Source organism: Chenopodium album, chromosome 24, assembly GCF_948465745.1.
Source record: "Chenopodium album chromosome 24, dcCheAlbu1.1, whole genome shotgun sequence".
In the NCBI taxonomy this organism is placed as follows: Eukaryota; Viridiplantae; Streptophyta; class Magnoliopsida; order Caryophyllales; family Amaranthaceae; genus Chenopodium; species Chenopodium album.
Genome location: NC_137857.1, coordinates 5883639 through 5911549, shown reverse-complemented (window position 1 = coordinate 5911549; position 27911 = coordinate 5883639). Strand labels below are relative to the sequence as shown.

At 36.9% G+C, this 27911-nt stretch overlaps 3 protein-coding genes across 4 annotated transcripts; all 3 read left to right on the top strand.

Moving 5' to 3' along the window:
* Positions 1-94: 94 nt before the first annotated feature.
* On the top strand, positions 95-4373 carry LOC145612116 (uncharacterized). The gene is made up of 9 exons (XM_081667485.1): positions 95-1494; positions 1730-1783; positions 1891-1993; positions 2087-2161; positions 2238-2391; positions 2566-2635; positions 3123-3188; positions 3697-3819; positions 3973-4373. Exons 1-9 carry the CDS (start codon positions 537-539, stop codon positions 4158-4160), a joined length of 1791 nt encoding a protein of 596 aa, XP_081523611.1. The 5' UTR covers positions 95-536; the 3' UTR covers positions 4161-4373.
* Positions 4374-5341: 968 nt separating this feature from the next.
* Positions 5342-6126, top strand: LOC145612542 (uncharacterized). 2 transcript variants are annotated; one of them, XM_081667894.1, is made up of 4 exons: positions 5342-5474; positions 5558-5695; positions 5781-5856; positions 5995-6126. In XM_081667894.1, the coding sequence occupies exons 1-4, from the start codon at positions 5406-5408 to the stop codon at positions 6000-6002; spliced, it is 291 nt and encodes a 96-aa protein (XP_081524020.1). In that variant the 5' UTR covers positions 5342-5405; the 3' UTR covers positions 6003-6126. The 2 variants fall into 2 exon arrangements, with proteins under 2 accessions (XP_081524020.1, XP_081524019.1); XM_081667893.1 differs by having other exon boundaries at positions 5781-6126.
* Positions 6127-12735: 6609 nt separating this feature from the next.
* LOC145610341 (FIP1[V]-like protein) lies at positions 12736-26898 on the top strand. The gene is made up of 9 exons (XM_081665671.1): positions 12736-13720; positions 15182-15405; positions 19724-19850; positions 20086-20154; positions 20231-20368; positions 20448-20549; positions 20623-20948; positions 22358-24017; positions 25684-26898. The coding sequence occupies exons 1-9, from the start codon at positions 12935-12937 to the stop codon at positions 26245-26247; spliced, it is 3996 nt and encodes a 1331-aa protein (XP_081521797.1). The 5' UTR covers positions 12736-12934; the 3' UTR covers positions 26248-26898.
* Positions 26899-27911: the final 1013 nt, after the last annotated feature.

Below are 27911 nucleotides of genomic sequence, written 5' to 3'. Positions count from 1 at the left end.
TTACTTTTTAACAGCAGTTGGTTAGAGTAGTGACGTCTACAACTAGAATTGTTTTTTTTTTGGATCTTGCTAACAAGCGTTCATAACCCTTAGATAAGGAATTACTTGTAATATATTACTCGTGTTTAAACCAGTATTAAGCGCAGAATGCATGATAAAATCACGTGTCAATCGATATAATTAATGTTAATTTTACAATAATATTCCACATTTAGATCTCATATCTAATGCCTCGAGAGACACTCGCTCGTTAGCTTTTGCCTTATTTTTTTTAAACAAAAGAAAACCGAGAGAAAAGGAAGCCCATTTCAGACAGCGAGACAGGACATGAATTGCAACGTAGTACTCCGTAAGTGATGATGGTTTGATATGAGAGTAAGAGAGGAGGGAATCCCGAGGTTTTTGTTTGGTTTCAGCGCAATCAAATGAAGCAGCCAAATAAAGTACACGTATACACACACATACAGTCCAAGTGTGGAACTTGCTACTCTACTCAGTCTACTGCTGTGTACTGTGAAGTTAACAAAGTTTGAAAAATGGAAGAAAGTGGTAAGACAACAAAGATGACAACAACAGCGAGAAGAACAGCTACTAGAACTGATATGGGCCGAGTCAAGGTTGGCCGTGCTACTGTCAATGCCGTCAATAACCCAGGAATGAGTCCGAAGCCCCTGGGGGCAAAGCGAAAAGTCTGGAATTCAACTTCTACTACTGCAGTCGTCATTGCCAAACAGCAGCAGCAGCCGCAGCAGCAGCAGCAGCAGCAGCAGGAGGGACTAGAGATCAGTCCCATTTCCGATCCTACGAATGCTGTTTCTGATTCCAATCACAATGTTAGATCTCCGACTCAGGTGCTCAAGAAGACGAGATCTGAACCACTCAAGGAAGTCAGCTCAACCAATGAGACTCAATTGATCAAGGCTAATTCCGAGAATTGGGATCGTATCACCAACTCCAACATGAGACCCAAATTGACCCTATGTGATTCAGATCAACATGACCTGCTGGATAATAATGTCAACGATTCTGATAATACCCAAGATCAGGATGTGACCACTACCTTTGTAAATACTTGTGGTACGGAGGAGGTGAAGATGGAGGCGGTTCAAGTAAGTCCGAAAGAAAAGATAATCAATACTATTAGTGATCATCTGGATGATCATACACTTGATGTTAAACATGAAGAAAAGAATGAGATTGTTGACAGTAGTCATGACAAACATTCAGACACACATGATCAAGGCAGTAGTGATGATAAACTTATTCAACTTGATCTTTCTAAGAAAAGCTCCATGAAAAACAAGACTAAGAAGGAGCTAAGTCCATCTGCTACCAACAGCAGTGTAGGCCTTACTACAGGTGCTAAGTCAATTCCAAGCCCCCACCCTTCAACCACAACTACGACTTCGACTCCAACTTCAACAACAGCCTGCTGCAAACCCCTTTCGCCCCGATCAAAATCGACCCTCAGTGCCCCAACTTCAACTACTACGCGTAAGCTCTTACTACAGATCTTTGCACTAGTACTACATGATTTTCTTGCAGATAGTTAACTCTGATTTTGTTTAATACTTTTTTTTTTTTAGTTTTTGATTTTGGGAAAACTTTTCAAATTGGAGTGTGTACTATTGATCAATATATATTTGTGCAAATATTATCATAAATATAATAACTATCATATGTGACTCTTCCCCTTGCTAATACTTGCTACTTTCACCTGCATTTTCAGGAGAGGACTTAAATGAATATGATACCTCCACCCATAGCAAGCTTCAGACTTTAGGTAAGTTTGCAATTGTGCATTAAATAACTTTGTTTTTATCAACTAATTCTATGTACAGTGCATTATCAAATGCCTATTCTTGAATATCCAATGTAATGTCTTCCCAGTGGATTTGGTAATGTGGAGAGATGTAGCCAAATCAGCATTCATTTTTGGCTTCGGAACCTTCGTTATAATCTCATCCTCCTATGCCAAAGACTTCAATTTCAGGTTAACATTCCTATTGTAATACTTTTCTCTGTTCCTGAAATGTAGAAGCTTTGGTAGTAGTGCTGAAAATTTTCCCTTTTGTTACAACTGCAGCCTCATTTCAGCTGGCTCCTATATAAGTCTTGTCTATCTCGTCGTCGTGTTCATATACAAGTCATTTATGAGAAGGTACCTCTTCTAAGTTCTAAGCCTTATTCTTTTCTTGTTCTCCTTTTTCCTACTGATGCTTCGGACTTGGAAACAGAGGACTTATGGATAGAGAAGATTGGCGGCGTGAAAACTATGTCATGGGAGAAGAAGAAGCAGTTTGGCTTGTAAAGCTGGTTCTTCCTTATTTGAATGAATTTCTTCTCAAGCTTAGAGGATTTTTTTCTGGAGATCCTGCCGTGACAATGAAGGTTAACTTCCTTAATTAAGTAATTAATTAATCACACTTTTGAATTAGTTGTCACATTACTAGTTGAGTTACGGCGTACAATATCAATTATCTGGATGTATCCTTGATTAGTTCCAACTTATTGTAAATACAGATTTGATTAATATGTGCTTGCTGTGTGCAAATGAAATTGTAGTTGGCAGTGGTGTTATTTGTCTTGGCAAGGTGTGGCAGCTCCATCACTGTTTGGAAGATGTTGAAGTTGAGTAAGTTTCATCGATTGACCATTATAAAATTACAGCGTATCAAGTATCTTAATCTTTGTTTAGCAGCATCCTCTTTATTTGGATATATTACACGAAGTATTGGTTAAATATATGCCAAGTTTAATGGCTGCCTGGCAACAATAAGTTGACTCGCAATGTTTAAGTATCTGAGTTTAATTAGCTGCGAGTTAAAAGTTTTTATTTGAATTAGAGTAGTAAATATTTCTACAGTAATATTTATGTGCACAAACTTGGAGGCGTCAGGAACTGCAAATAAGTGGCAGATGTGTAATGGTTTACTGGGAATGCTTAAACAAGTCTGCAGTAGCTTTACGCTTTGTTTGTTTGGTGGCTTTACTTAACTAGTACGAGTTCTAGTATACTGTACGAGTAAAAGAAAAGAAAAGAAAACTGAGCATGGTCTCTAACTTGAATTAGAAATTCTCCTCTCTTTCTCACATCTGCATGTGCATTTGGATTGATGCAGGCTTTTTTGGAGTTTTCGTCATTCCCAAACTTTGTTCTTCCTATTCTACTCAGATTACTGCACACGGTAAAATAAATTTAATTTTAGCTTTTTTTCCCCCCTCCCTCATACTTTAATTTTTTTTTTTTTAAAAAAATAAATAATATTATACATATATTGCTATGAGCCTATGATACTATGGGTACATGTTAAATATGGATTTGGGCTACACTCGTTAAATCTGATAGTGTAAAACATGGGTAGTTGTAAGAAGAAGAAAAAAATTAGAATATGAGAGATTGAATAGTGAAGGATAAAATAAGAAATGTAATAAAAAAAAGGCAAATGAGTAGACTGAGTAGTGAGTATTAGTGGAAATAAGAAAAGGAGTTAAAAAGAAAGGAAGAGAATGAGTTAAGTATAATTTGGTAAAAGGAAGGGTATGTACTATGGAGAAGTTATGAAATGATGTCCCTATCCCCATGCTTAGTTGCTAACAACGGCAATACGGCATAATGTTCCATACAATTACTCCTACTTGTCATTTGCTACTGCTATTCCAACAATCGGTCTGTATTTAATTGACACATTTCAGGCAAGTTCTGGGTTGGGCGTTTCCGAGATGCTTGGGAGTCATGCTCACATAAAAAAGCTCTAGCATTCTCTATCTTCACCATCATCTGGAATTTCTCTTCAGTAGTTGCTCGTGCATGGGCAGGTAAGGCCTCATAAACTGTTATTTGCTCAGATTTTGTACATACTAAAACGATACTTTTGTAATAAAGTCTTGAATGTGGTGATCTTAGAACTAGATTTGATAGATTGTCAATATATACAATGCTTGACTCGATGCCTTTCATATTCATGGCAGCCTTCATGTTGTTCGTGGCTTTTCGATACTATCATCAGCAATCTTTGATCAGTGATGATTTTGTGGAGGTCAAGGAGCAGACTGGATTACACACACAAAACGTTCAGATGAGAAGACAACATTTAGCAAGACAAAGATGCAGAATCCCAGCTTCATTAGATCAAAAGAAACAAAAGAAGAGCTTCTGATCTAAATCGCACAAATCCAAGTACTTAATAAAGATTGATGGTTTGTGAGAGTAAATGAAGTTGAACGTGCACACTTTATACAGATATAGTTAGCCTTACTAGCCCATTTCTACCTTCAATATTGTTTACACCCCTCAACAAATTTATGATAGATGTAAATGTACGTGCACTATCTGATTTTAATAAAAGTACTGGCTGTTTTTGTTATTCAGCAACAAACTTTGTCCATTTCCGTCCAAACTCATTGCTGGTAAGACTTAAACAAACCAAGATTATTCTATATAGTGTTAACACATTACAGTTATTTTTATTATCTCAGCTCGAAGCATTGTATGTTGCTGATGTATTAGCTACAGGTTAGTCTGCGGCTGATTTGCCAATGCAAAAATGTGTGAACATATAATCTATTTTTGGTCTCCAATCTCCGCAGTCCAACTTAACATTCTCCTCCTAGCCTTAAGTACCCCTGCATCCTCCTTGCAGTCATGGTCTCATACTCTCATAGTCTCATGGATGTAGCTCTCCCACCTCGTTATGTCACTTATGTGATTCCCCCTCCTCCGTTGCCTGACCTTCTCGTTATGTCACTTATGTGATTTTAGGCCTCCTTGTCCTGATCCTATGAATAGTTATCCTAAGTAAATTAATTTCAAAGCACATTTATTTGTGCTACAAAGCTCAGATACCTGTGTTAAGTAGGTTATCCAATATTTCTTATGCCTTTTTTGTCAACTACTACTTTTAACATTTTTTAACCTTCAAAAAGGCTACTCACTAATGGTCAAACAACTCTTTTTGCACCAAAAAAACTCGTGTATGAGTAACTAAACATCTCAATTTATGATCTTTATCTGTCTAGAATTATATTTCACATGGCACCGTTCTAATGTACTCGTTCTAAAAGTATATCACATCACCAATAAGAAGGAGATTATTAATCTCACAATCTCTTTGTTTATTTACATTACGATGGAGGCCCAGTTTATCTTTGTAAAATAAAAAAAATTAAAAAAAAACATTATCCAGTGACATTTCTGTAATAAATCAACATAAAATCCCAATCTGACAAATTTGTTGATTTATTTACAAAAATGTTACTGGTATATCGTATTAGATAATTTTTTTTTATTTTAAACTCCGTATAAGGATAAAAACTTGTACAGTATATTCTCTATTGTTTATACAGCGGAAGCAACCCAACTTGTGAAATAAGAAAGTTGGAGAGAAAATTGGAAATCAAGAATCATGTCTGCAGAAAAATCTGATGAAGTCCATAGCGATGTGCTAGCCAGTGCAAGACAAGCTTGCTACAAGGTAATCTGCAATCAGTAATCCCTAATTAATAATTTGATACTTTAATCTAGTATTTCAATTGACAATTCAGAATTGAAATTCAGGCTCGGGATGAATTCTACGCTTGTTTGGAGAGAGAATCCGGCAAGGTTGCCTCCGAATGTGCTTCCGTCGGCCTTCTCTATCCCGCCGATTGCAAGAAATTTAGGGCTAATTTCGAGAACAGTTGCCGCCCTGCTTGGGTACTACAGTATCTCTTTCTCTTTGATTTTATTGATTTTTGTGATAATCTATTGTTCTAAACTTGATTGCAAAATTAAATCGCAGGTGAAGCACTTCGATAGGCTTCATTGCGGGAAGAAGAGGACTCAAAGATTATTGGATGATAATGAGCTTAGGCGAGGTCCGTTAACTCTTCCACAACAATCTTTCACCTACAAGACACCTGCTAATTAGATTATTACTTGTTTGATTAATTGCTGAAACTAATATGTTCAACTATACTAGCTAATTATTGGGATGGTTTCATCTATTTTGGCAGACTTGTGAAAATCCATTGCTAATTGGGAACATGCTGATCAATTCCCTTGTTCATTGTATCTTTTTTTGTGTTTTAAATGATGTACTTTTGGTGCTTTTTGGACCAAATAAATAAATTTTGGATATCTCCTTACACACTTTGAACTTTTAGGATTGTGATTGTTTCTTTTTTTTTTCTTCTTGTTTGTCTTTGTTGAATTGTTCATTATGGAATGTGGGTTTATTAAGGGTGCTTTTTGATCCCAAGAGCACAGTTATATCCATTTATATTAAGGATGTCTAGCCTAGTCGAGTACTTAAGTAGCTAGGATTTCTTTCGGGTTGAACTGTAGCTGAGCAATATCAAAGCTGGGGTTGACAATTGATATAGATGGTGCAAATGCAACCCTATAGAGTGGTCTTTGTAGGCCAGAGCAATTGACTTGTAGTATCTCTTCTGTGAAAACAAAACTGAAAGAATGAATATCAGTGGGACTACTAGTCAAGGGGAAGTGAACTTGGTGACCGCTTTTGAGATTTAGAAGTCCAAAGCTCATGTTGTTTTTGAGCAAAGTGTGTTGTCGTAATGCATATATATAGCTTAGTCCATCCAGCTTTATTTGTTGTGTACAGCGCCTGTCTCATGCCTTCGCTAAACTAGCTTCGTCTTCCTACAATTCTAAGGGCCAATAATTAGAAATCACCTTCAGACCTTCAGTAGTCCTCTGCCTCAAGTGGTTTAACTAGGTGCTATGTATCATCTATGGTCACAAACTGGAAAACATTTTCAATCAGCATGATCAATTCTATGATAAGACAGCCAAAGGATTGTTCTGAATTGGAGGAGGATTGTATATGATTGTTAAATATAATTTCTTAAGAATTAGGACTTTGTATCATAAATCTACTGATTCTTCTTCCTTTTGCTTACTTTCTTTCCATGTTCAAACTATGTTAAATTGGTTGGTGGGTGCATTTTCTTAGTTTCATAACATTACCATATAAATTAGGTTTCATTTTGGGGTTCTTGGAAATTAGTTTTATTAAAACTTTCAGATATTGTGCCCATATTAGTTTGTTGAAGGGTTACGAAGGATGATATAGAGAAGATCCTACATTTTCCCTGACTAGCTGTGTATGAGAGTAGGTGGCTATTCTTATAGCAAAGCACATTTATAGTGGTTCCTTGAAGAGGCGTATAGTTGAGGATTATCTAAAATTCTCACCATATATATTTTGAATGGTGGTTTTACATGTCGTTGCCAGTCATGTGTTTCTGCTATCTAGTTCAACCAATAGATTGATCATATACTAGAAATAGATCCTATTTTGGCATACAAATTCTACATTGTTTGATACCCCTTTCATCCCAACTTAATCTTCCTGGTTAACTTGGACAGTTTTGCTCATGAAAGAGTTGGCTAAAGGATGTAGGATTGATGTTTTAGGCTGTCTTTGTTATCGGGAGGAGATATTTTAGCATTTTAACAAGCTGGTTCTGTTCTTAGTTAGTTCTTGGGAATTCATCGTCTTATTGACTTAGCCCTACATAAGTGACTAAGTGAGGCTAGTTAGCTATTCAACCTATTACTGGGATTTGCAAGGTTTAACCCCCAAAAGATGTATTATGCCTGTTGTATCCCCTTGGTAGCAAAACAATAGTAAAAATGGTTCTTGTTAGGAAATTGGCCACTTAATGAGGGTGATTGATACTACTACCAGTGTACGGTCGTACATCAGATGATCATACAATTTTCTTCAGCGCGGTTGCAATGCTTGTTTTGGTACATGGCTCTTTGTTTTGTAAAGAAATTGAAGGCTTCAAGAGCTCTTTTGATCATAAAAAGTAGAAGTTGTGTTAAGGAACTATTTGAGCTCTTAATCATGGCTCATTGTTTTTTAATCCTTCCTCCATTTTTTTAATATTACGCTGTAGGGGTTGGGCATAGTTTTATTGGTAATGGAAAAAAGGAAGAGAGAGAGGTAAAAATACGAAATTGACAATGTGCTATAAAGTAATGGTATATTTAGGGATGTCAATGGGGCGGGTCAAGTAGGAGACCCGCCCCAGTGGGGCGGGGATGGGTCTCGGTTTAGCGGGTGGTGGGGCGGGGATGGGGATAAAAACCATACCCGCCATGGGTGATGGGGCGGGGGTGGATTTTAAGTTGTACCCGCCCCATCCCCGCCCCGCCCCACCCGCCCCACTTCGTACCCGCCCCATCCCCACCTCATACCCACATCTATATATTTTTTAAAGCAAAATTACATACTTTTATACTATTTATAAAATAATTACGTGAAATACAATATTAATTATAATACTTTGTACGACACTTATATTATAACACAAAAATGTGTTTAGAATGTTTTATTTTATAATTCGTATTAATTATGTAGGATTGTGTATTTGAGATACGGAGATTCGGTGGATCTTGGGTGGGGATTAGGCGGGTTTTTGGTGGGGATTAGGTGGGGATGGATATCCAAGTGGGGGGTGGGCGGGGATGGTTTTGGAGTTGTACCCGGTGGGGCGGGGATGGGGATGAAAATTAGACCCGCCGCGGGGATGGGGATGAAAATATTAGGTGAGGATGGGGATGGGGATGGGAAGACCAACATCCGCCCCGCCCCGCCCCATTGACATCCCTAGGTATATTATGGAGTATTTGTAATGTAAAATAGAGATATTTGTTTTGTTTTGTTTTGTTTTTTTTAGATGATGTATCCCAGTTCAAACATGTTCCCTTCTCTCCGAGCAAAAGTAAATGGGCTCAATTTCAAACGGGGAACTCCTAGTGGAAAATTGTCTGAGATTTTGAGTAGTGTAATTTTAGTACGGAAATTGCATATCTTGGTATCAAAATACCAAGTAATCACACTTTTGTACCAAAATCCAAAAAAAAAAAAAAAAAAAAAAAAAAAAAAAAAAAAAATTGTAGCTTTTTATTTTTTGGTATCAAAATTGTACTCACACAATGTGCCACTATGACCTACTCTAAAATGTTGTTGCCTTGTTGGACAATCCTTGGAACTTCAAATTATCGGCTTTTTTCGCACTTTTGTTGGAATGAATCAATATGTCATCTTCTCCGGGGAGCCTCCAAATCAATTTTGCGAATGAATTTAAAGAGAGTTTTTTGAGCCTATAAATTCTTTTAATAAGCTATTTACTAAACACTTAAATTAACTTTTTCATTTGGTCAAACCTCTAAAAGTCCTAATAAGCTAAAAATTCTTTTAAAAGTTATTTACCAAACAAGGCTTCCTTAAATCTTAATAATGTGAATCGTGAGGTGGATTTATGTAGACTTAACAAAAGCAACAAGGATATCACTTAACTATTTCAGGATATGAAGTTTTCTTATCAATAAACATTTTAGAGAGTATAATTGTTGTTGTAGCATGATAAATTTCAATTACTTGTATTAATGAGCACAAAAATGTAATAGTGCATTCAATTAGCTAGAAACCGCAAATTCAATTAATAATTTACCATGGTTAATCGCTGATTCAATCGGAGGTATACCTTTGTTAACCGCTAAATGAATTTATGGTTATTTGTGTTGGTTAATTAAAAAAAATAGGTTAATTATTATACAAAATAGGCCAATTATGTATGGTAACTTAAAATTGATATTAAAAAGGAGTTCAACATTTTTTTCCAAAATTAGGGAAGCTAACGCATGTGATGCGCACGGTATAGCTAGCCATATCCTGAGAGCTCTTTCGGTTTGACCTTAAATCAAAAATTTGGTATAGCTAGCCATATCCTTTCGGTTTGGCCTTAAATCTAAAATTTGGTTGTTGGCAACATTGATAAGAGAGAGTATGTACAAAAAGATTTTAGGGGTTCTTTCAAAAAAAAAAAAAAAAAGATTTTAGGGGTAGTATAAATGTCCATGCTTAAGTCTTAAGAGTTTAAAAAAATAGACAACTAGCCTCAATGAAGGCCATTAAATAAATAAATATTTAGAGGGTACATTTATACAAATTTCATTTAATTGTACATCCTAATGAGGTTATTTATGTAATTACACATTTTGAAGGATATAGTTGGCAACACACTATTCATAAGAGTAATCTTGTACTCTTTATAAGGTAGGGATAAAGGAATTAAGCATAAGAAAGGGGCAATGATGTAGATCAAAAGCATCATGATTAATTTACTTCCTTTAATTTTGATTGAATCATGCACGTTAGCTGCCCTAATAATTAAAACAAAATGTGAAGGTATTTTAATTACTTTATAGAATTTGATAACGCAAATTAGTCCAAATCCAAAGTAATAACCTTTTATCCAAGACTTAAGAAATTCTACCCAACTACTTAAGCTGTAAATTTTAGTATTTTTATAGCTTAAAAATTAACTGAAAAAAACAAAGGAAAATAATGGCGAAAACTTTTTGAAATAATCGACTTTTATGGTGGAGGTTGAGAAGTGTTTAAAGGAAAATAATTAATGGAAGGAAAGATTATTAGGAGCGAAATTAATTCGGATATGATTATAATCGAATCGAACCGGAAAGCAAACCTATTTAGGAATTCAGTTTGGCTTTTTTTTTTTTAATTCATATCAGATCGGTTCAGAAAAATTTAAAAATATGAATTGCGGTTTCGATTTGGTTTGGGTTTTAAAAAACCGAAAACCGAATTATAAAGCAAAATTTCGGACCATGACATCAAGCCCATATCCTCCTTTACAAAGTATCTCAACCCTTTTTCTCGTTTCATACATAAACCAAAATAAAAAAAATAAAAAAAAACTCAAATTCCCTTTTCCTCTTCTTGACTTCTTTAGTTTCTCACAATTTCACAAAGTCATAACTCACCAATCACATCTTCTCATATTTTCCCTCATATCTCAATTTCTTAGTCATTGTTAATGGACACTAAAAGTTAATGTATACAACGAGAAAAGGTTGAATAATTGCAGGAATCATTTGAGTGAAGTACATGTACATATGATGTGAAAGAAGACAAGAAATATCGATTGGATTGGATTGGATTCAAATTAGAAAAAATGAATTAATTCGGTTTGATATGGATTAGATCGAATCTTAATTCGTTTTGGATTCGGTTAGAGAAATTCAAAATCGAATTACTTCGGATTGGATTTGGTTTTGGTTATAATCCAAATTGCAAACCAATCTTTTACCCCTAAAGACTACTTAGTCATGTGATATGAAAAATCAAGTGGGATGAAAGTCAACAAAAATAAATAATTTTTTTTAAAGCATTAAAATATTGAAGATTTCTCTTTTTGACGAAATATCATTTCGCCACTTCGCCAGTGTCATTTATGTTGTTATATGCACCCAAGTGCCCAAGTGCGTAGTTTGTGATGTAGAGTACACCCTCAAAAGGTTTTGTTACTACACTATCCTTTATCATATTTGGTGCTGTTGCGGTTAATTTTTCCAAAATTAAAAGATATAGAATTATAATATTTATTTTTTTTTAGTTTTTTTTAAGGGGATGCAAATTCTATAACTTAAATATCTTAGATTACATTTTTGTAAAAGTTAAAGAAAGTTGATATCATTAAAGCATTTTTCTAGACAGATTGAATCTAAAATTTAAAAAAAGACTAAGAAAAAATTAAATAGGAAAGAATCGAATATCTGACCAATAAGCCCAAAGCGCCTTTTGTGTGGCAGGCCAATACCACCGAGCTCCGTTGTTTTCCAACTCTAATTACGCACATCAATTGTATAAATGCGTTTTTCAAGTTTTATTAACCATAAATGCGTTTTTCAAGTTTTATTAACCAAAAAAAAAACTTATAATTTTTTTCAAAAATTTTGTGGGTTCAATGAACCCCCCTAGATCCGCCCCTGTATTGGACACACGTTGTCACGTGATTGGTTGAAAAAAAAAACCCTAAAAAACTAATAATAAACCAAGCTAAACAATAACATAACATAAGTTTGGTGTTATGTGCACCAAATGATCAACTTGTTTATCTGTCTTACTTTACTAAGTTTGGTGTATAAAGTAAGCTAAACAATAACATAAAATGATTCTTTCGATTTTCACTTTAATACGTTGAGTATTGAACGCTGTTGGGGTGGGGAAAGGGAGTGGGTGGGATCGCTAGCGTAGGAGGGGGGTGGGCGCCAATGGGATAAGGCGCTGGGGTGGGGTAGGGTGGCTCGTTGAGGTGGGGGTGTTTTTCAAAGTCATGAGTGATTTATTCATAAGATTACCAAAGATTGAAAAAGAAAATTGCAATTCACCAAAGTGAAAAATAAAAAAGCTGATGGTCACCAAAGAAAATTTCACTTTCTTAATATGTATAAAGTCAAGTTATAGATAAATTTGACCCTCTCGAGTTTTAATATGACTTCGCTTCTACGGAATAGTTCCAAGAGGTGCGAGAACTGTGAATGAAAGATTCGAGAAAAATGGGAATTGTGATAGAATAACAAAAGCTAATCCTAGGTGCGAGAATTGTGAATGAAAGATTCGAGAAAAATGGGAATTGTGATAGAATAACAAAAGCTAATCCTAAGTCTTTATTACTCCGTCGCACTAATTAAACTTTTTAAATAAGTAATTTTTTAACATGATATCAAGATCTGAAACGGAACGAAGTTAGGGTAACATAATCAAACATTTTGTACCTAAACTTGTTCGGGAGTCTTGATGTACTTGTATTTACTTTAAACCAAAAAAAAAAGAAAGATTGAGCCGAGCTAGCTTGAAATCGTTGATTGTACCCAAAATGAGGTAAATAAAATTAGGGCCCAATATAAAATTAGGTTGAAGAGAGCGAGGAGGTGGAGAAAATCACCAATTCCTTTTGCGACTAAAACTTGCAGTGAGGCTTCTCTTCCCTTCCCTCTTCTCTCGAATTCCTTCTTCAAATTATATCAAACCTAAACCAATCTTATGCAATTATTATCATTATTTTCATCAAATTTCTGTTTTTCATTTTTCTGCTAATTTGAGCTCCTACCATGGAGGATGACGACGAGTTCGGCGATCTCTACACTGACGTCCTCACTTCCTTCCCTTCTTCGTCTTCTTCCCTCCCCCCTCCGCCGCCGCCGCCGCCGTTACAACCTCCACCTTCTTCCCGTCCGATTGATCTCAATCTTGAATCAGAAGATGCAGATGAAATTCCCAATTCGAATTACTCTCATACGAAGCAGCAGCTTGATTCTCGTGACAATGATAATGAAGATTCTCACCGTGTAGATAACTCCGAATATAATACGGGTTTTGAAGATTCCAACAATTCCGCCGCCGCCGCCGGAGCTAGGGTTTTGCTTACTGCCGATGTCAACGACCAACAATTTAGAGATGTAGATGCGTTTCAGAATGAATTGGACAAAGACCATACTTTTGCTATCGAAGAATTTGGGCCGGAACCCGTGGTACCCGCGTCATCTGGTGGTGGCGGTGGCGGTGATGAGTGGGACAGTGAGAGCGATAGTGAGGATGATTTGCAAATTGTGCTGAATGATGCTCGCCACGCTCCGGCGCCGCCGAATGGGATGATGGTTGGGAGCGATGATGAGGATGAAGATGGTGACCCACTTGTGATTCTGGCTGATGATGATGATGCTGCTGGAGTTGTTCAACCTGTGGAGGATCAAGATTGGGGAGACGAGGCAGGACAATCTTCTCAAGGCAAAGAGACTACTGATGCTTCCAAAGTTAATGCTAATGCAGGGCTTTCAACTGCTCCAAAAGTTGGTTATAGCAATTATGGTTATCACCCTTTTCATTCTCAGTTTAAGGTCAGTTTATATGGGGTTTCTGTTACATCCATCACACATTTTTATTGTAATTCTATTCATTGTATAGTCTAATTATGCCTTTATAAGATACAGATTGAGATTAGATTAGATTAGATTACACAAGATGAATACTTCCTGTATGTGTTTATATATGTCAGTGATATAAAATTACCATCAATTTCCTCAATTTTTTTCTGAAGTGTTTAGTTATTGCTATCCCCAAATTATTATGGTTTCGCGCTTTACTTTTATGTAAAAAGAGATCGGGTGTTGGTTTGAACTAAGTGCCTGCTCTACGGCTCTACCCTAATTCTTACAGTAGTAAGCAGTTCTGTTATAAGGTCTGATTCTATTCAGGACATAACTGTGACTGATGTTCCAGAAATACTAAATTCCTTTATTTGGGTTGGTTTGGTTTGCTGTATACTTTCCAATTCACGACTCAGAGTTCAAGTTGGCCACGAACTGTATTCTGACTCTACTTGCTGGATAAGCTCTTGCTCATATATTACTTTGTGAGCTTTATGGAGTATACCCTCTTGTCCTTTCTGTAGTCAGTCAGAAGATTTTTGCAATATATACAAATATACTTGACTACAATAATAGCACCTCATTTAAAAGGTTGCCAGTATTTATTGTACAGGGAAGAGATTCTGGTTGGTACTGTTCCAGATAAGTCATTGTCTATTTAAGAAACACATCCGTTCTGCTACTTTGAATTCCGTTTTGACAATGGATCCTTTAGTATTGTAGTTAAGGGCAAAAGACTACTGTGAGATTTATATGCTTGGAGGACGGGATTAGACTGATGCATAGGAAAGGCATTGTTATTCAGAAGACATGTTTCCATGATATGCAATTGGGGAATAATGTTGATACTCTGGGATTCTCCTGCTCATAGCACCTTGGTGGTTCTAATTGTGTTAAAAAAAAAACCTGAAAGCAAGCCAAAAACTGACCTTTAAAAGAAATTTTACTCAAGTCATAGTTGGGTGAAGACAGTATTTGTTCTCTTGGCTCTGTGCTGACTTCATATTCATATTAAACTTTTACTTTTTTTGACTTAATAGGGTTATGAATTTTGTCATGTGTTTGGCGTATTTGTCAGACTACTTAGTGGGTTATGTCTCCTTGTTTGACCGGTTTGTAGAGCATACCTATGTTATGAGCTTTTCTCAAAATGAGCTACATGCTTTTATTTTTGTTTTGAAGTGAGGTTTTTCAGTCAGACCCGTATGATTGCTTGCTTGTCGTCCTGCATATTCTATTTTTGCTTTTGATCAATTCATCTATAATATGCCCTTATATTCTCAATTTGGTTAGAATTATGCTTTCTCTCTCCTTGTTTGTAATGAGAGGGGCAAAAGGGTAAAAAATGCAACTATACGATGATTCTATGCAATTTTTATTTGTGTTTGTCTTCATATTTATACTGAATAAGTCATCTGGCTGATTTTGCAGTATATAAGACCTGGTGCAGCACCTCTGCCTGGAGGACCTTCCGTTGGTTCTGGTGGAGCCCCTGGTCAAGTTCGCCCCCCAGTCAGTATAAGCACTATGGCTGGTCGTGGAAGGGGTGATTGGAGGCCACCTAAAGGTCCTCCAGTGCAGAAGGGTTTTCATACGGGCTTTTGGGGCAGCAATGTGCCTGGACGTGGTTTGGAATTCACTCTTCCGTCTCACAAGTGAGTTTGCAACTGTGTTGGCTCTTTTCTGTTTTGCTAGATGATATTTTGCTGGGTTACTTTGTTTGAGATAAGTTTGGACAAAATTATCTAAGTTTAGGTAAGTTTTAGGATAATACTTCCTCCGTTCCCCCTTAATATTGCAACAATTATTATTTTAGGAAGTTTCACAAATATTGCAACCATTACCCTATATGCACATTCTTTCTCTATATCTCTCTCCTCATTACATGGATCTCTATCTTTATTACTCACTATCTCTCTCCTCATCTTAAATTCCGTGTCCTCCTCCCTTGTTCCAATAAGGAAGTATATTTTCAGACGAAATTAGACAAACCAAACAGAGCCCACTGGTCCCCCTTTGGAGCCAAGATTTGCGTTGTTGCAACTTGCAAGGAGTACTTTATGTAGATTATCTTTTTGCATTTCAATAGACTTTTTTAGGATATTTTGAGAAAATATCAAGGTGAGTAAATGTGAGATAAGTAGGATAAAGTAAGAGAGAATTTAAAAAGGTGGTTTGTGTAAGAAAAAGGTGTATAAAGAAAGAGAGTATGTGTGAAAATATGTGATTATTGTGAGGTTGAAAGGGTCACACCCTGCTGTATGTCGAGTGTCCAGTATCTAAACCTCCAATAGGACACCCAAATTTAGAGTGGCCTTATATGAAATTTTATAAAATCTGGGGTGTCGAAGGATCCGTTACTGTGTCGGACACGACATCCAAATCTGAGTTTGTGCAATATAGGGTGAGATTGTAAAAGGGGTAAGCCAAAATAGGATAAAGCAAATTGGGTAGAACAAAAGAGAACGGACTAAAATGTTAAGTGATTAAAACAGAAAAGAGGGGAGGGGGGGGGGGGGGGGGGAGTACATAATAGTTCTTGTTTTTTTTAATTTTTTTTGTCAATATTTTCTTTTTCATCTGTCCTTATATGGCACGGATTGATGGACCCACTATTTATTCCCATCATCAAAAGCCCTCCACCCTATCTTATTCTACTTTTCCCTTCATTTCCCATCTCATCTACTTTTCTATTAAAATATAGTAGATCGACCAATAGCAACTTACCAAATAAATTTTTGTGCAAAGCTTGGTGTGACAATTAATTTGCGGTATAGGGATTAGCAAACACCATATTGTATCTTCTTAAGACCTTGTAACTACATGTCTTACTCTATATAAGTTAAGACTCTGTACATCTTTCTCCCCCTGTTATACCCCGTCATTTGTGTCATTAGTTGGCCAACTTCTATGGAAGATTGTCCCTACGTATACTCACAACAATTATACTTGTATTGTATGTTCTGTCACCCTCTTCTATAATCTAATTATATAACTCATAAGCTTTATCCCTCTATAGCCTGAAGTTTGAACGGTCTTGTGCAACGCCTTCATTTTTAAAAATAGGTACCGAATTGATTTTCCTCCAATCGCTAGGGCATCTTGTTTGTCCTCCAATTTTATGTAAAAGATTTGTCAACCAATCATTACCAACCTTTCCAAGTCATCTCAATATTTCAATAGGAATACCATCTGAGGCAACTGCTTTCCTTACTTTCATTCTTTTTAATGCCTTCTCCACCTTTATTTTTATGAATCTTTTGCATAGTATTTCTGGTCCTCTGTAGAAATTTCTTGTAACCCTCACCTGACTTCCACTAAACTACCTGATTAATTTCCTCTATCTATCCTTAATCTCATCGACTCATCATCCTGGCTGAGAATTCTTACAGGAGACATCTCCAGTAACACCCACTTGGTTCCCAATTAATTTGAATTGGCATAATCCAGATATCTTTCTCTCATTTCTGATCCTATAAGTGGGGCCAACGTCTTATCCTCTGAAAGTTTCTATTTTAAACTGCATGCCTTAAACATTCCAACAACATTAAGCATCTTCCTCTCTCTTTGATTCTCCAGAGTCTCACTTGAAGCTGATGATGCTTCCTCTATTTTGTGTTCAATTCTGCCTTTTGCTTTCTTTTATACTACCTCCGGTTCATTTTAGTCGCAACAAAGGACAACTTTACGCAAACCAAGGCAAAAGATTGAAAGCTTGATTATGGAAAAATAAGGGTATATGCTTAATTATTAATCCAACAACAAAAAAAAAACAATATTAATTAAATTAAAACATTAACCCACCACCACTACTGACACCACCAAGTATCACCCAAACCACCCACCACCACCACCCAACATCACTGAAACCATCTACCACCACCTAGACCGAACCCAACACCGCCAACGCACCACTACCGCCACCACCCCCACGCACCCAGCAATCCACCGAACCCAGCACCCACCGAACACAGCAACCCCACGAATCTCAGCAACCCGCCGACCCACCACCACCACGAACCCAGCAACCACGAACCCAGCAACCACGAACCCACCACCAGACCGAACCCAGCAACCACGAACCCACCACCAGACCGAACCCAGCACCCCACAAACCCAGCCCACAACGCCGATCTGCCCACGAATCAACGAAACCAACCCTCGAAACCAACGAAATCTACCCACGAAACCATACCCACGAATCAAACCCGGCGGTCTAAACCCACTAACCAAACCCGCCGATCTGAAACCACGAACCAAATCCGCCGATCTGCAACCCACGAAACCAAACCCACAACGCCGATCTGCAACCCCCACCGCTCGTAACACCAAGAAGCTACCATGAAAATGGGGTTGGGGGAGGAGAGAGAATGTTAAATGGGATGAGAGTTTAATTAATTAAGATTGAGGTTTAATCTAATAAAATCAGATTTGTAAATTAATAAGGGTGTTTAAGAAAAAAAGTAAGGGCATATATGTCATTTTACAGGCCAAAAGTTACCAAATAAGGAAAAAAAAAATTTGTTGCAAGTAATTTGAACCACCCCAAAATGGAAATTGTTGCAAGTAAAATGAACCGGAGGTAGTATTTTGTATTTGATTGCATGGCTAGAGAGTTTATTGTCATACATTGGCAAATTGTGCTTCATATTGATGAACCCTTGTATCGTTTACCATGCAAAATAGTTGTTTCGTTTTCTTTATTTATGATTTGGTTCAACCTTCTGGCCCTTCTGCCAGGTCAGAGGTGTTATCTGCCTTTGTCATCAATACTTCCTTTTGACCCCTTCTCTCCCAGAGTCCCAGTTAAAACTGAGGGTGGCAATTCTGACTTCTTGTCAAGATGTCATGGCAATGCCGATTTTTCTAGGCAGTGACGTGCTATGCTAATTTTGGACAAAACTTTATGACAATCCCCTGTGGAAAGTAGTGAATCATCCATCAAGAAGGCTGATGGAAGTATGGAACTCCAGTATGCTCTGCCTTTTCTTTGTTCACACTATTTTGGAAGGCAGGGGGAAAATAAATTAACTTTATTTTTCCCTTTCCCATGCACTGATGTTCATGCTCCATTAAAAAAAAGAAATGTTTCTTGCTTTGAGCTGGGTTGACAGTCATTGACCCCATTGTTGTAACCTTTTTTTGATTCTTCCTCCCTCCACCCGTGAATTTTCTTCACACTTTCTTTTTCAGCTGTCCCAAAATTTTCTTCATACTTAAAAGTTTCTCTGTTCAGCACATCAAAAATTTTCTCTTTCCATCCACTTTTTTTATTTTTTATTTTTTTATTTTTAAAATTTTTTTTTAATTTTTATTTTTTTTAATATTGCTCTTAATCTTTGTGTCAACCCAAGTGCTAAGAAAGTTAGGGGCGGGTAGAGTATGAGCTTATAGTATGGATGTGCTGTCATTGCTTTGGTTCTACACTTTTGTGTATTGGACTGGATGAAAATATTATTGTCTGCAACTTTAATTTGAGAAAAATTTATAAGATATGTACTGCTGCATATGAAGGGATATCTTTCTCTGTCTAGTTTTTGATGAGTAAGTTTTTCACTTCTCAGTGGCTAACTTTTTATTTATTGTCTTATTTATTTTGTCAAGAAATCATGCTGTTGTACCTTTTCTCCCTATTGAAAAATATTGTTTATCAATAATATATGGAGAGCAAGGTGATGATTATATTGCTCTCTAATTGGAAAGCAAGTGTGAACTATCCTTAGGTATACCCGATATTACAAAGGCAGTACAGTAGAAAACTCCATTATACTTTGTTAAATTATTTGACTTGTAGCAGAAGAAGTTTCAGGAATTTTATAGTTCTACTGTGATGGCAGGGAATTTCTGGTGAATGAAATGTAAAATATATTGTAGCTCAAGAGATATGCACCCTCAGTAAATACTTTTAATCAACAAAAACTATTTTGACTTTGGATCTAATTCTTGTTGTGCCATTTGCTGATGTTTCTACAGGACTATCTTTGATGTTGACATTGATAGCTTTGAGGAAAAACCTTGGAAATATACTGGTGTAGATGTATCTGATTTTTTCAATTTTGGCTTGAATGAGGAGAGCTGGAAAGAATATTGCAAGCAGTTGGTGTGTGGATCTTGTTCTCCTACTCTTTCCTTTATTTTTTTATTTTTTTATTTTTTATTATTTGGCCTATTTGGATGATTAGTCAAGATTCTTGGATGTAATGGAAAATTGACCCATAAGTTCAGCTGTATTTAAGAAGCATGAAATGAATTTAGCTCTTGATCCAATGTTATTGAGACTAAGATTATAATGGTCAAAAGAGGGTTTGTTATTAAATTGGTATTTGTTTCTCCAGGAACAACTGCGCTTGGAGTCTACTATGCAAAGCAAAATTCGTGTATACGAGAGTGGTCGTACGGAGCAGGTAAATTACTTTTGATCCTAAAATACACTTGCAATGAAGTACGTAGAAAGCTTATGTTTTTTGTTTGTTGAATCAGGAGTATGATCCTGATATGCCCCCAGAACTTGCAGCAGCAGCTGGTATTCATGACTCAGCTGAAAATGTGGATACTGTGAAAGTTGATGGTGGACAAGGTGACCTGGCTAAAGGATCTGCTCGTGTGCGGCCTCCATTGGTAAGTTCTGCTAGTTTCCTGTTACATTTACCATGCATTGCATAGATGAGCTAAGTGGTTATCTTATTTCTTCTCTCAGCCAACTGGCAGAGCCATACAAGTGGAAACTGGCAATGGCGAGCGCCTGCCCTCTGTTGATACTCGGCCACCACGCGTTCGTGATTCAGATGCAGTCATTGAGGTAAATAGTTGTACCAAGCACTGGATTTCTCACCGTGTGGTCAGTATTGATGAAATGGTGCTTGGGAAAATAGATTGTTTTGCAGGATTCTATTGAAGATGAATCTGCTGGTAATGATGATGGAGAGCATCCAGATAGTGATTCTGCTAGAGAGGATGACCAGGTAGTTGTAGTTGATGAGGATGGTCCTGAGTGTGGGGATGGATTTTTTGACGGTTATCCACGGGGAAGTGATGTTATTAAGGAAGATGATTCTCGGAAAAAGAATCCTATCATAAATTCTCACGCTGATATAGAGGAAGTGGCCAGGTTGTCACCTCAAAGAGCTCCAAGTGATCACCATCCTGGCTCAAGAGATCATGCTTCTTCTGAAAATATTGGCTCGCCATATGAAGAGAGGTATCAATTGGATGCTATTACATTCTTAGTTATGCATTTTCTCTTCATTTTCATCTATCATCCTGGTTGTTACCGTACTCCCTTTGTTTTTGTAATTGCATCACTTTGACCGGCACTTATGAATAGTAACATAGAAAGTATGATATTATGTAACAATGCGTTGTGACTAATCTAATAACATTTCGCTATCTTTTAAAAAGTATGAGAAAACACTTATGAATAGTGTGAGAACTATTATATCTTTAAAATGTTTGTTTACCTATATGGCTATATGCCCTTATTGATATGATGTTAATTGCCTCTAAGCCTTTTCCTGTATGATTTAAAAATTTAATACTTGTGAATAGTATTTAATATTTTATACCCTATAAAATGTTTATTTACCTTGTTGCCCTCAGTACCCTCATTAATGTTATATAATTTTTTAACTTCTAAGAATAGTGTGTGGAGTGTGGACATATATACCTTAAAATATTTGTTTACATATTTTCACTCATTATGTAGTCAATTGAAAGAGCTCCCCAAACATGACTAGATATGGCGTGCTCGTCGCGCGCATTAACCACCCTAGTTATATAATAAAAATCACATATATATTTTATTAATAATACTTAGTCGAAGTTAGTATGTGAATAGTGCAAAAGTCAAAGTGGTGTACTAAAAATAATAAGAGTTAGTACTATAAATGTTCACACATCCATGTCAAAGCTACTCCCACATCCTAATTTATGTGGCTAATATAACTAAAACCATACAGAGCCATATGTTGCCATACCGTTTCCTCCAAGACTGTCAGGGTGCTTTCTATCTTGGTGTAAATTGGGTATGGGAGGGTCCAGTGTAATTTATCTTCTTACTGTTAAGGGATGTAATGATGTTTCACTGCTGTTGTTTAACTTGGTATTATATGACTCAGATTTAATTGCTGTCTAAATTAAACCTGATGTTGTTCTATTGTGGCTTAGGCCTTTTTTGTTATATAAACAGGTCTTTGAATCACTTTCATTTTCGATACTTGTCTTAATGCATGTCATAACTTGTGCTGAATCTGCTGATGCTATGCCTCTTGAAGTGATATATTGAGCCCATGAGTGTTGCAATATATAGGTTGACAAGTTTCAATCCTGTGCAGTTTTTTGATGGTTTGGGTAAATAGATGGCTTATTAAGTATCTATGATCAACTTCTTTTGGCTATATCCTACATTCCTACCCCCATGGGAGAGTTAAATCCCACTGCCTCCTTGGAAGAGATATTCTGAAATTATGAATCACTATACGGTTATATAGAAATAACTATGTTTTTTTTTTTGTTAAAAAAAAAAGAAATAATTATGTTTTTATGTTAATATGAACTGTACAAATCCTTTGTTTGTGTATTGTTTATGGTTACTGATATACTTCTCATCAGGTGGACCAAGGAAAAGGCACGTGAGAGATCTCCTCATATGTCTTCGGGAGAGAGTGCATTGGATAGAAGATCTCATGATTATCAAAGGGAAGATTCTATCGAGAGCATGGAAGGTAAGCACAGTCCCAAATCGTTCTCTGCCACTCCCTTGGAAGATGCTCGAGAAGGAAGTTCGGAAAGGAAAGCTGCTGCAGTGGAAGATAATTCAGCTGATATAGATTCTGGAAAAAGAAAAGATGACTCTAATGTGATTGCTTCTAGTAATACCTCAAAGGAAAAACATAATCTAAGTCACGCAAAGCAACTAAAAATAAGTTCTCAAGTTGAGCCAGAAGAAAATAATGAACTTGATGAAGTGGGCGACTTTAAGGCTTCCAGAAGTAGTGACAACAGTAAGGCTACTGGAAGCAGCAGAGATCATCAAAAGTGGCGTGAGGGTGTTGACGAAGAAGTTGTGCAAAATGGGCGCTCCACCTACCCAGGTGATGTCAAGCGGAATCATGGTGAAGGTGGACATGATTCGCGGAGAAAAGATCGTGAGGGAAGAGTGGAGATGGAAAGAAATTACATTTTAGCAAAAGGAAGGGAGGAATATTATTCTCATCGAGAGTGGGATCCTCTTGCGGTCAACCATTTCCATGCAAGATCAGAAAGTAGTGACCGGAGGAAAGAGAGGGATATCTCTGAAGCTGGCTGGCAACGACGAGATGAAGATCCACATGGACGGAGGATTAGAGCTGAAGATGCTAGGAAGCAGGAGCGTGCTGATGAAATGGTATCTAGGCGTAGGAGTAAGGCCAGGGAAGTTGATAGAAGCGACAAAGATGAATATCTTCATTCAAGAAAAGTTTTGGATAATGGTATTTGGAGAGGTTATCATGACAAAGATGTAGGATTTCGTTACAGGGAGAAGGATGATGTTTCAAAAAGTCGACACGAGATCTTGGATGATCATCACAGTAAGAGACGGAAAGATGATGAGCATGCAAGAAGGGATCATGTTGAAAAAGATGACCACTTGCTTTCTCACAGAGACAGCAGCAGTACTCGTCGAAAGCGAGAAAGAGACGGGATCCTAAGTTTACGGAAGCGAGAAGATCAACCAAGGATTAGAGACAACATGGATGATCATCATTTGGTTAGGCTTAAGGATGATGTTTGGGTACAGAGGGAGAGGGAGAGGGCTGAGCAGCAAAGAGATAGAGACGAATGGTATCGGGCTAAACAGTCTTATGAGGAAACTTTGTCCAGAAGGGAGAGAGAAGATGGAAGAGCTCCTATCAGAAGCAGTAGGAATGTAGAAGAAAAGATATGGGTTGGCCATTCTCGTGGAGAGGAATACAAGGGTCACGATAAAGATACAGGAAGGCATGGTGAACAGCTTAAGAGGAGGGAGAGAGTTGAAGAAGAGCCTAGTTTGCAACACAGAGGAGGTGAGGATGTTTATGCACGTGGAAATCAATTTGTTAGTGAGGGGAAAAGATCAAGGCAAGAGAGGTCCAGTGCTCGAAACAATCGTGCCATCGATTCTTCAGAAAGCCTGAGGTTGCATGAGAAAAAGCACAAAGAAAATGTCAAAAGGACTAGAGAATCTGAAGGCCACAATACTTCAGGGTCATCCAAGAGATATCAGGGAGATAAAGGCTTAGCAAATGAGATGGTACGTTCTATATAATTCCCTAATTTTTGGTTTCTCATTTACGCAGATCCACCATATTTAAATTGACAGAAACTAAATTTAGGCTCCTTATAGGGTATAGATTCTTGTTGTAATTGTGGAAAAGGGTTTGCTGTAATGTGATGCAACTCTGCAAGATGCAAATGAAAATTGGTCGTTGACCTTATCAGGCAAATTTATTGGGTCAGTGCTTGTTGGGCAGGCAGAGAGTAGCATGCTGTTACTAGTCCCTGGATGAAGTAACTAAATTTTTTTTTGTGTCTTGCTAAGTTCATTTTCATCTATTTGAACTTATAATTCAGGGGGTGTTTGGTTGCGCTTCAGGTATGGGTTGGAACTATCTAATTCATACTACATGTTTTGTAACTTTTGTTTATGCCATGCAATTAGCATAACTGATACTTGTAGTGCCTATGATATGGGTTTTTCAAACCTAGAGGAAGAAGGGTACTCATCCAAATCTCAACCCATGTAATCAACATAAAAATCATTCAACGCTTTGAACCGTCATCTCCTATACAACCAACTTGATGATTGTTATTAACCACCACAATCCTTTGGTTTTTAGCAAGATCAACTATCAAAGTTATATGCTTCACCTTATTTTGGATATTGAGGATAAAGAGAGGATGATGTAGAGGTGGGGGAGAGGGATGTGGTTGAAAGGGGTGGTGGGGGAAAGGGATGTGGTTAAGGAGAAGGTGGGAGAGGGGAGGGGGGGGGGGGGAGGGGGTGGGAGGGAGAGGGATGTGGTGGGGGAAATGGATGTGGTTAAGGAGGTTGGGGAGAGGGATGTGGTTAAGGAGGTGGGGGAGAAAAGTGGTTGGGGACTTGGGGTCTTGGGGAGAGGGATGTGGTTAAGGAGGTTAAGATATTAAAAATGAGGGAGGGGTGAAAGAGGAGGAGGAGGACTGGGATGCGGTTGAGATGGGGGAGAAGGTGGCAGAAGAGGGTTGGAAGATGGGAAGTAGGTTCTGACGATGGTTGATTCAAACTCGTTGGTTTTACTCTTGGCTTGATACCTGATACTAGGAAGCAAGTCTTTTATTGATGTTTTTTTTAACAAGGTTGGTTTTGTTTATCTTTTTAATTGCCACTGAGTGGTAGAACTGTATGATGATTTCAGTAGTTGATATAAGAGGTAAAAATGAAGCAAAGTCTTTTATTGATGTGTTTTTAACAAGGTTGGTTTTGTTTATCTTTTTAACTGCCACTGAGTGGTAGAATTGTCTGATGATTTGAGTAGTTGATATAAGAGGTAAAAATAAATGTCACGCATGACCATTGAGTATTCCATAACTTATAGCTTGGGATTTATAGCAGCTTTTGGTGTGATACTCCTAAATACCTGCTTTATGAAAGCTTTGTTTCAGCAATTGCATCTGGCTTTCTATTTTGCTTCAAAACCTTGAAATTGCTCATGTAATGAAAAGTATTGCATCATATCTGTATGGTGTTTTTTTTTTTTTTTTTTCTTTCTATTTTTATATTTTTTATTCTGCCTGAGAAGAGTTGTTTATTATGTGGATTATTTTTATTCCCAATATATGATTTGCCTGAGAAGAGTTTTCTCTCTTTTTTTTTAAAAACTTCCTTTCATGTCTATGTGAAGTCTACCTTTTTTCAATATATGATTTGCATTTGGTAGGCTGATATAAAGGGCAGGAGTGAACAATCTATGGTTGAGCATGATACCTCACTGCACAATCTTACTGGAGAGGTAGGAGGAGATGTTTCCTCCGATGACGAGCTGCATGATTCAAAGAGAGGGCGGTCCAAGCTAGAACGCTGGACAAGTCATAAGGATAGGGATTATGATCTCTACTCAAAGTCATCATCGTTGAAGAATAAGGAAATTAGCAAGAATAAAAATACTAGCTCTGGATCATCTTTTGGTGTTCATGATGAGATTGCCAAGAAGGTTGAGGCTTGTGATAGTATTCAGCCTTTGGCTGGAGGAAAAGAGGGTGGAGGTTCAGAGGGGAAAGATGGAGATGAAAGAGCATTGGATGGTCGCCACCTGGATACAGTTGAGAAATTGAAGAGGCGGAGTGAACGTTTCAAGCTTCCATTGACAAGTGAGAAGGACCCATTGGCAATCAAGAAGATGGAGAGTGAACCTTTGCCCTCCTCTCAAAATGATACTCCCGCCGCAAATGCTGAAGTCAAACATGAGCGGCCACCCAGGAAAAGGAGATGGATTAGCAGCTAAAAGCATGAATATATAGCATTCATTTGCTGTTCACTTGGCCCTATTTCTGGCTTGCCTTCTGCTAGGCCAGAGCTTATCGAGAAATGTGAAGATCCCATATGTAACGGCTTCAAACTTACCAAGATGTAGCATTTACAAGTTGGGACAATGTACAATCCAAGTTAATTGGGATTCATTTTGTGCCAATGGTACCACTGTATGCTTTTCTAATTGTAATGTGTAAATCCTGAATGTAAAACTGAAATCTGAATCTGTCATTGATGATGTTGGTGGCACAGCTTGTGTATGGTGCTTCCATTTAATGATACCATTTGTGGACTGTTGATCCAATGAAAGATCAATTGCCGGAAAGGACCGCCAGTTGATCGAAAGGACTTCATGCAGGGCTTCGACATGAATGGATTGGAAGCCAGTAGCAGTGACAGCATTGCCAGACTGTTACAGAACGGGTCTTAAAAGCTGAAAGTTCTGCTTGTTTTTGAAGCAGAATACTTCTCACTTGACGTTTGTGAGATTTCTTTTCTGTACTTTAATGTATTTCTGACTTAGTTCAAAGTAAACATTTAGTCTTATATCTTTGCTTGTTAGATTACCGTAGTACACATTCGGAAGTTTCTTATACAGTGAAGAATACGAGTTTACTGCAAATTATACAGTAAATGTTTTTGTAAGGTAGTGTATCCCTCTTATAGACGTGTAGTCATGTAGGTATTTAAGTGATTTTCTTATAACATATGCCCAAAATTTTAGACGCTGTAATAACATATACATATACAATATAATGATATATATAAGAAGGCGTTGTCTTAGTTTTTAACTTGGCCACATGGGTTATTGTATTAAACGTTGATTTTTACCCTATTCATATACACTTTAATTTTTGTTAATACAGTATATATTAAAACCAATTGTTTGTTTGGCATTGTTATTTAGAGCTTGTTTGGCATTGTTTTTTGTTTTTAGTTTTCTGTTTTTTTGAAAACAAAAAACCAAAAAAGGAAATAAGAAAAAGGTGTTTTCACTTTTCCGATGTCAGTTTTCAAATTATCATGATTTTAATGGGTTTGTCTAATTTTTGTTTTATTATATGACATACTATCATATGAGTTTGAAAACCAAAAAACAGAGAACCACAACGATGCCAAACGAACCCTAGTTTTTAGTTTTTTTTTTTTGTAAAACAAAAAACCAAAAACAGAGAACAAGAAAAAAGTATTTTCACTTTTATGTCAGTTTTAAAAATAATCATGATTTTACAAAGTTTGACTAATTTTTGATTCATTATATGAAATATATCATATGGTTTTAAAATACAAAAATCAAAATACAGAAAAGCATAACAATGCCAAATGATATGTAAAGTTTTGATTTGGTTATGAGGACGTACAAGTGAATAAATGGCTTCCTCTTTAGCTACATTGTATATGTACCTCAATTGATTTTTTTTTTTTAAATTTTTTTATTTATTTTTAATTTTTTAATTTTTTGTGTTTAGAGAGCTACAAGGGCAAGGCTATGAAAATCGATCCCAATATCACTTAAAACTGGTAGGAGAGCTCTAAGTCTCTCATCACTTGAAATTTTATAAGTTAAACTAATTAAGGTTCTGTTGTGTTTACTTTATTTTCACTTATTTCAGGTTTAATAAGTTTACCTTATTTTCA

Excerpts from the sequence above, each read along its gene's own strand:
- LOC145612116 (XM_081667485.1), top strand. The coding sequence starts at position 537 with ATGGAAGAAAGTGGTAAGACAACAAAGATGACAACAACAGCGAGAAGA. Across the intron at positions 2,636-3,122 it reads TTGGAAGATGTTGAAGTTGA|GCTTTTTTGGAGTTTTCGTC; the intron begins GTAAGTTTCATC and ends GGATTGATGCAG. Across the intron at positions 3,189-3,696 it reads TACTCAGATTACTGCACACG|GCAAGTTCTGGGTTGGGCGT; the intron begins GTAAAATAAATT and ends GACACATTTCAG.
- LOC145612542 (XM_081667893.1), top strand. The coding sequence starts at position 5,406 with ATGTCTGCAGAAAAATCTGATGAAGTCCATAGCGATGTGCTAGCCAGT. Across the intron at positions 5,475-5,557 it reads CAAGACAAGCTTGCTACAAG|GCTCGGGATGAATTCTACGC; the intron begins GTAATCTGCAAT and ends ATTGAAATTCAG. Across the intron at positions 5,696-5,780 it reads ACAGTTGCCGCCCTGCTTGG|GTGAAGCACTTCGATAGGCT; the intron begins GTACTACAGTAT and ends ATTAAATCGCAG.
- LOC145610341 (XM_081665671.1), top strand. The coding sequence starts at position 12,935 with ATGGAGGATGACGACGAGTTCGGCGATCTCTACACTGACGTCCTCACT. Across the intron at positions 13,721-15,181 it reads CTTTTCATTCTCAGTTTAAG|TATATAAGACCTGGTGCAGC; the intron begins GTCAGTTTATAT and ends CTGATTTTGCAG. Across the intron at positions 20,550-20,622 it reads ATTCAGATGCAGTCATTGAG|ATTGTTTTGCAGGATTCTAT; the intron begins GTAAATAGTTGT and ends TTGGGAAAATAG.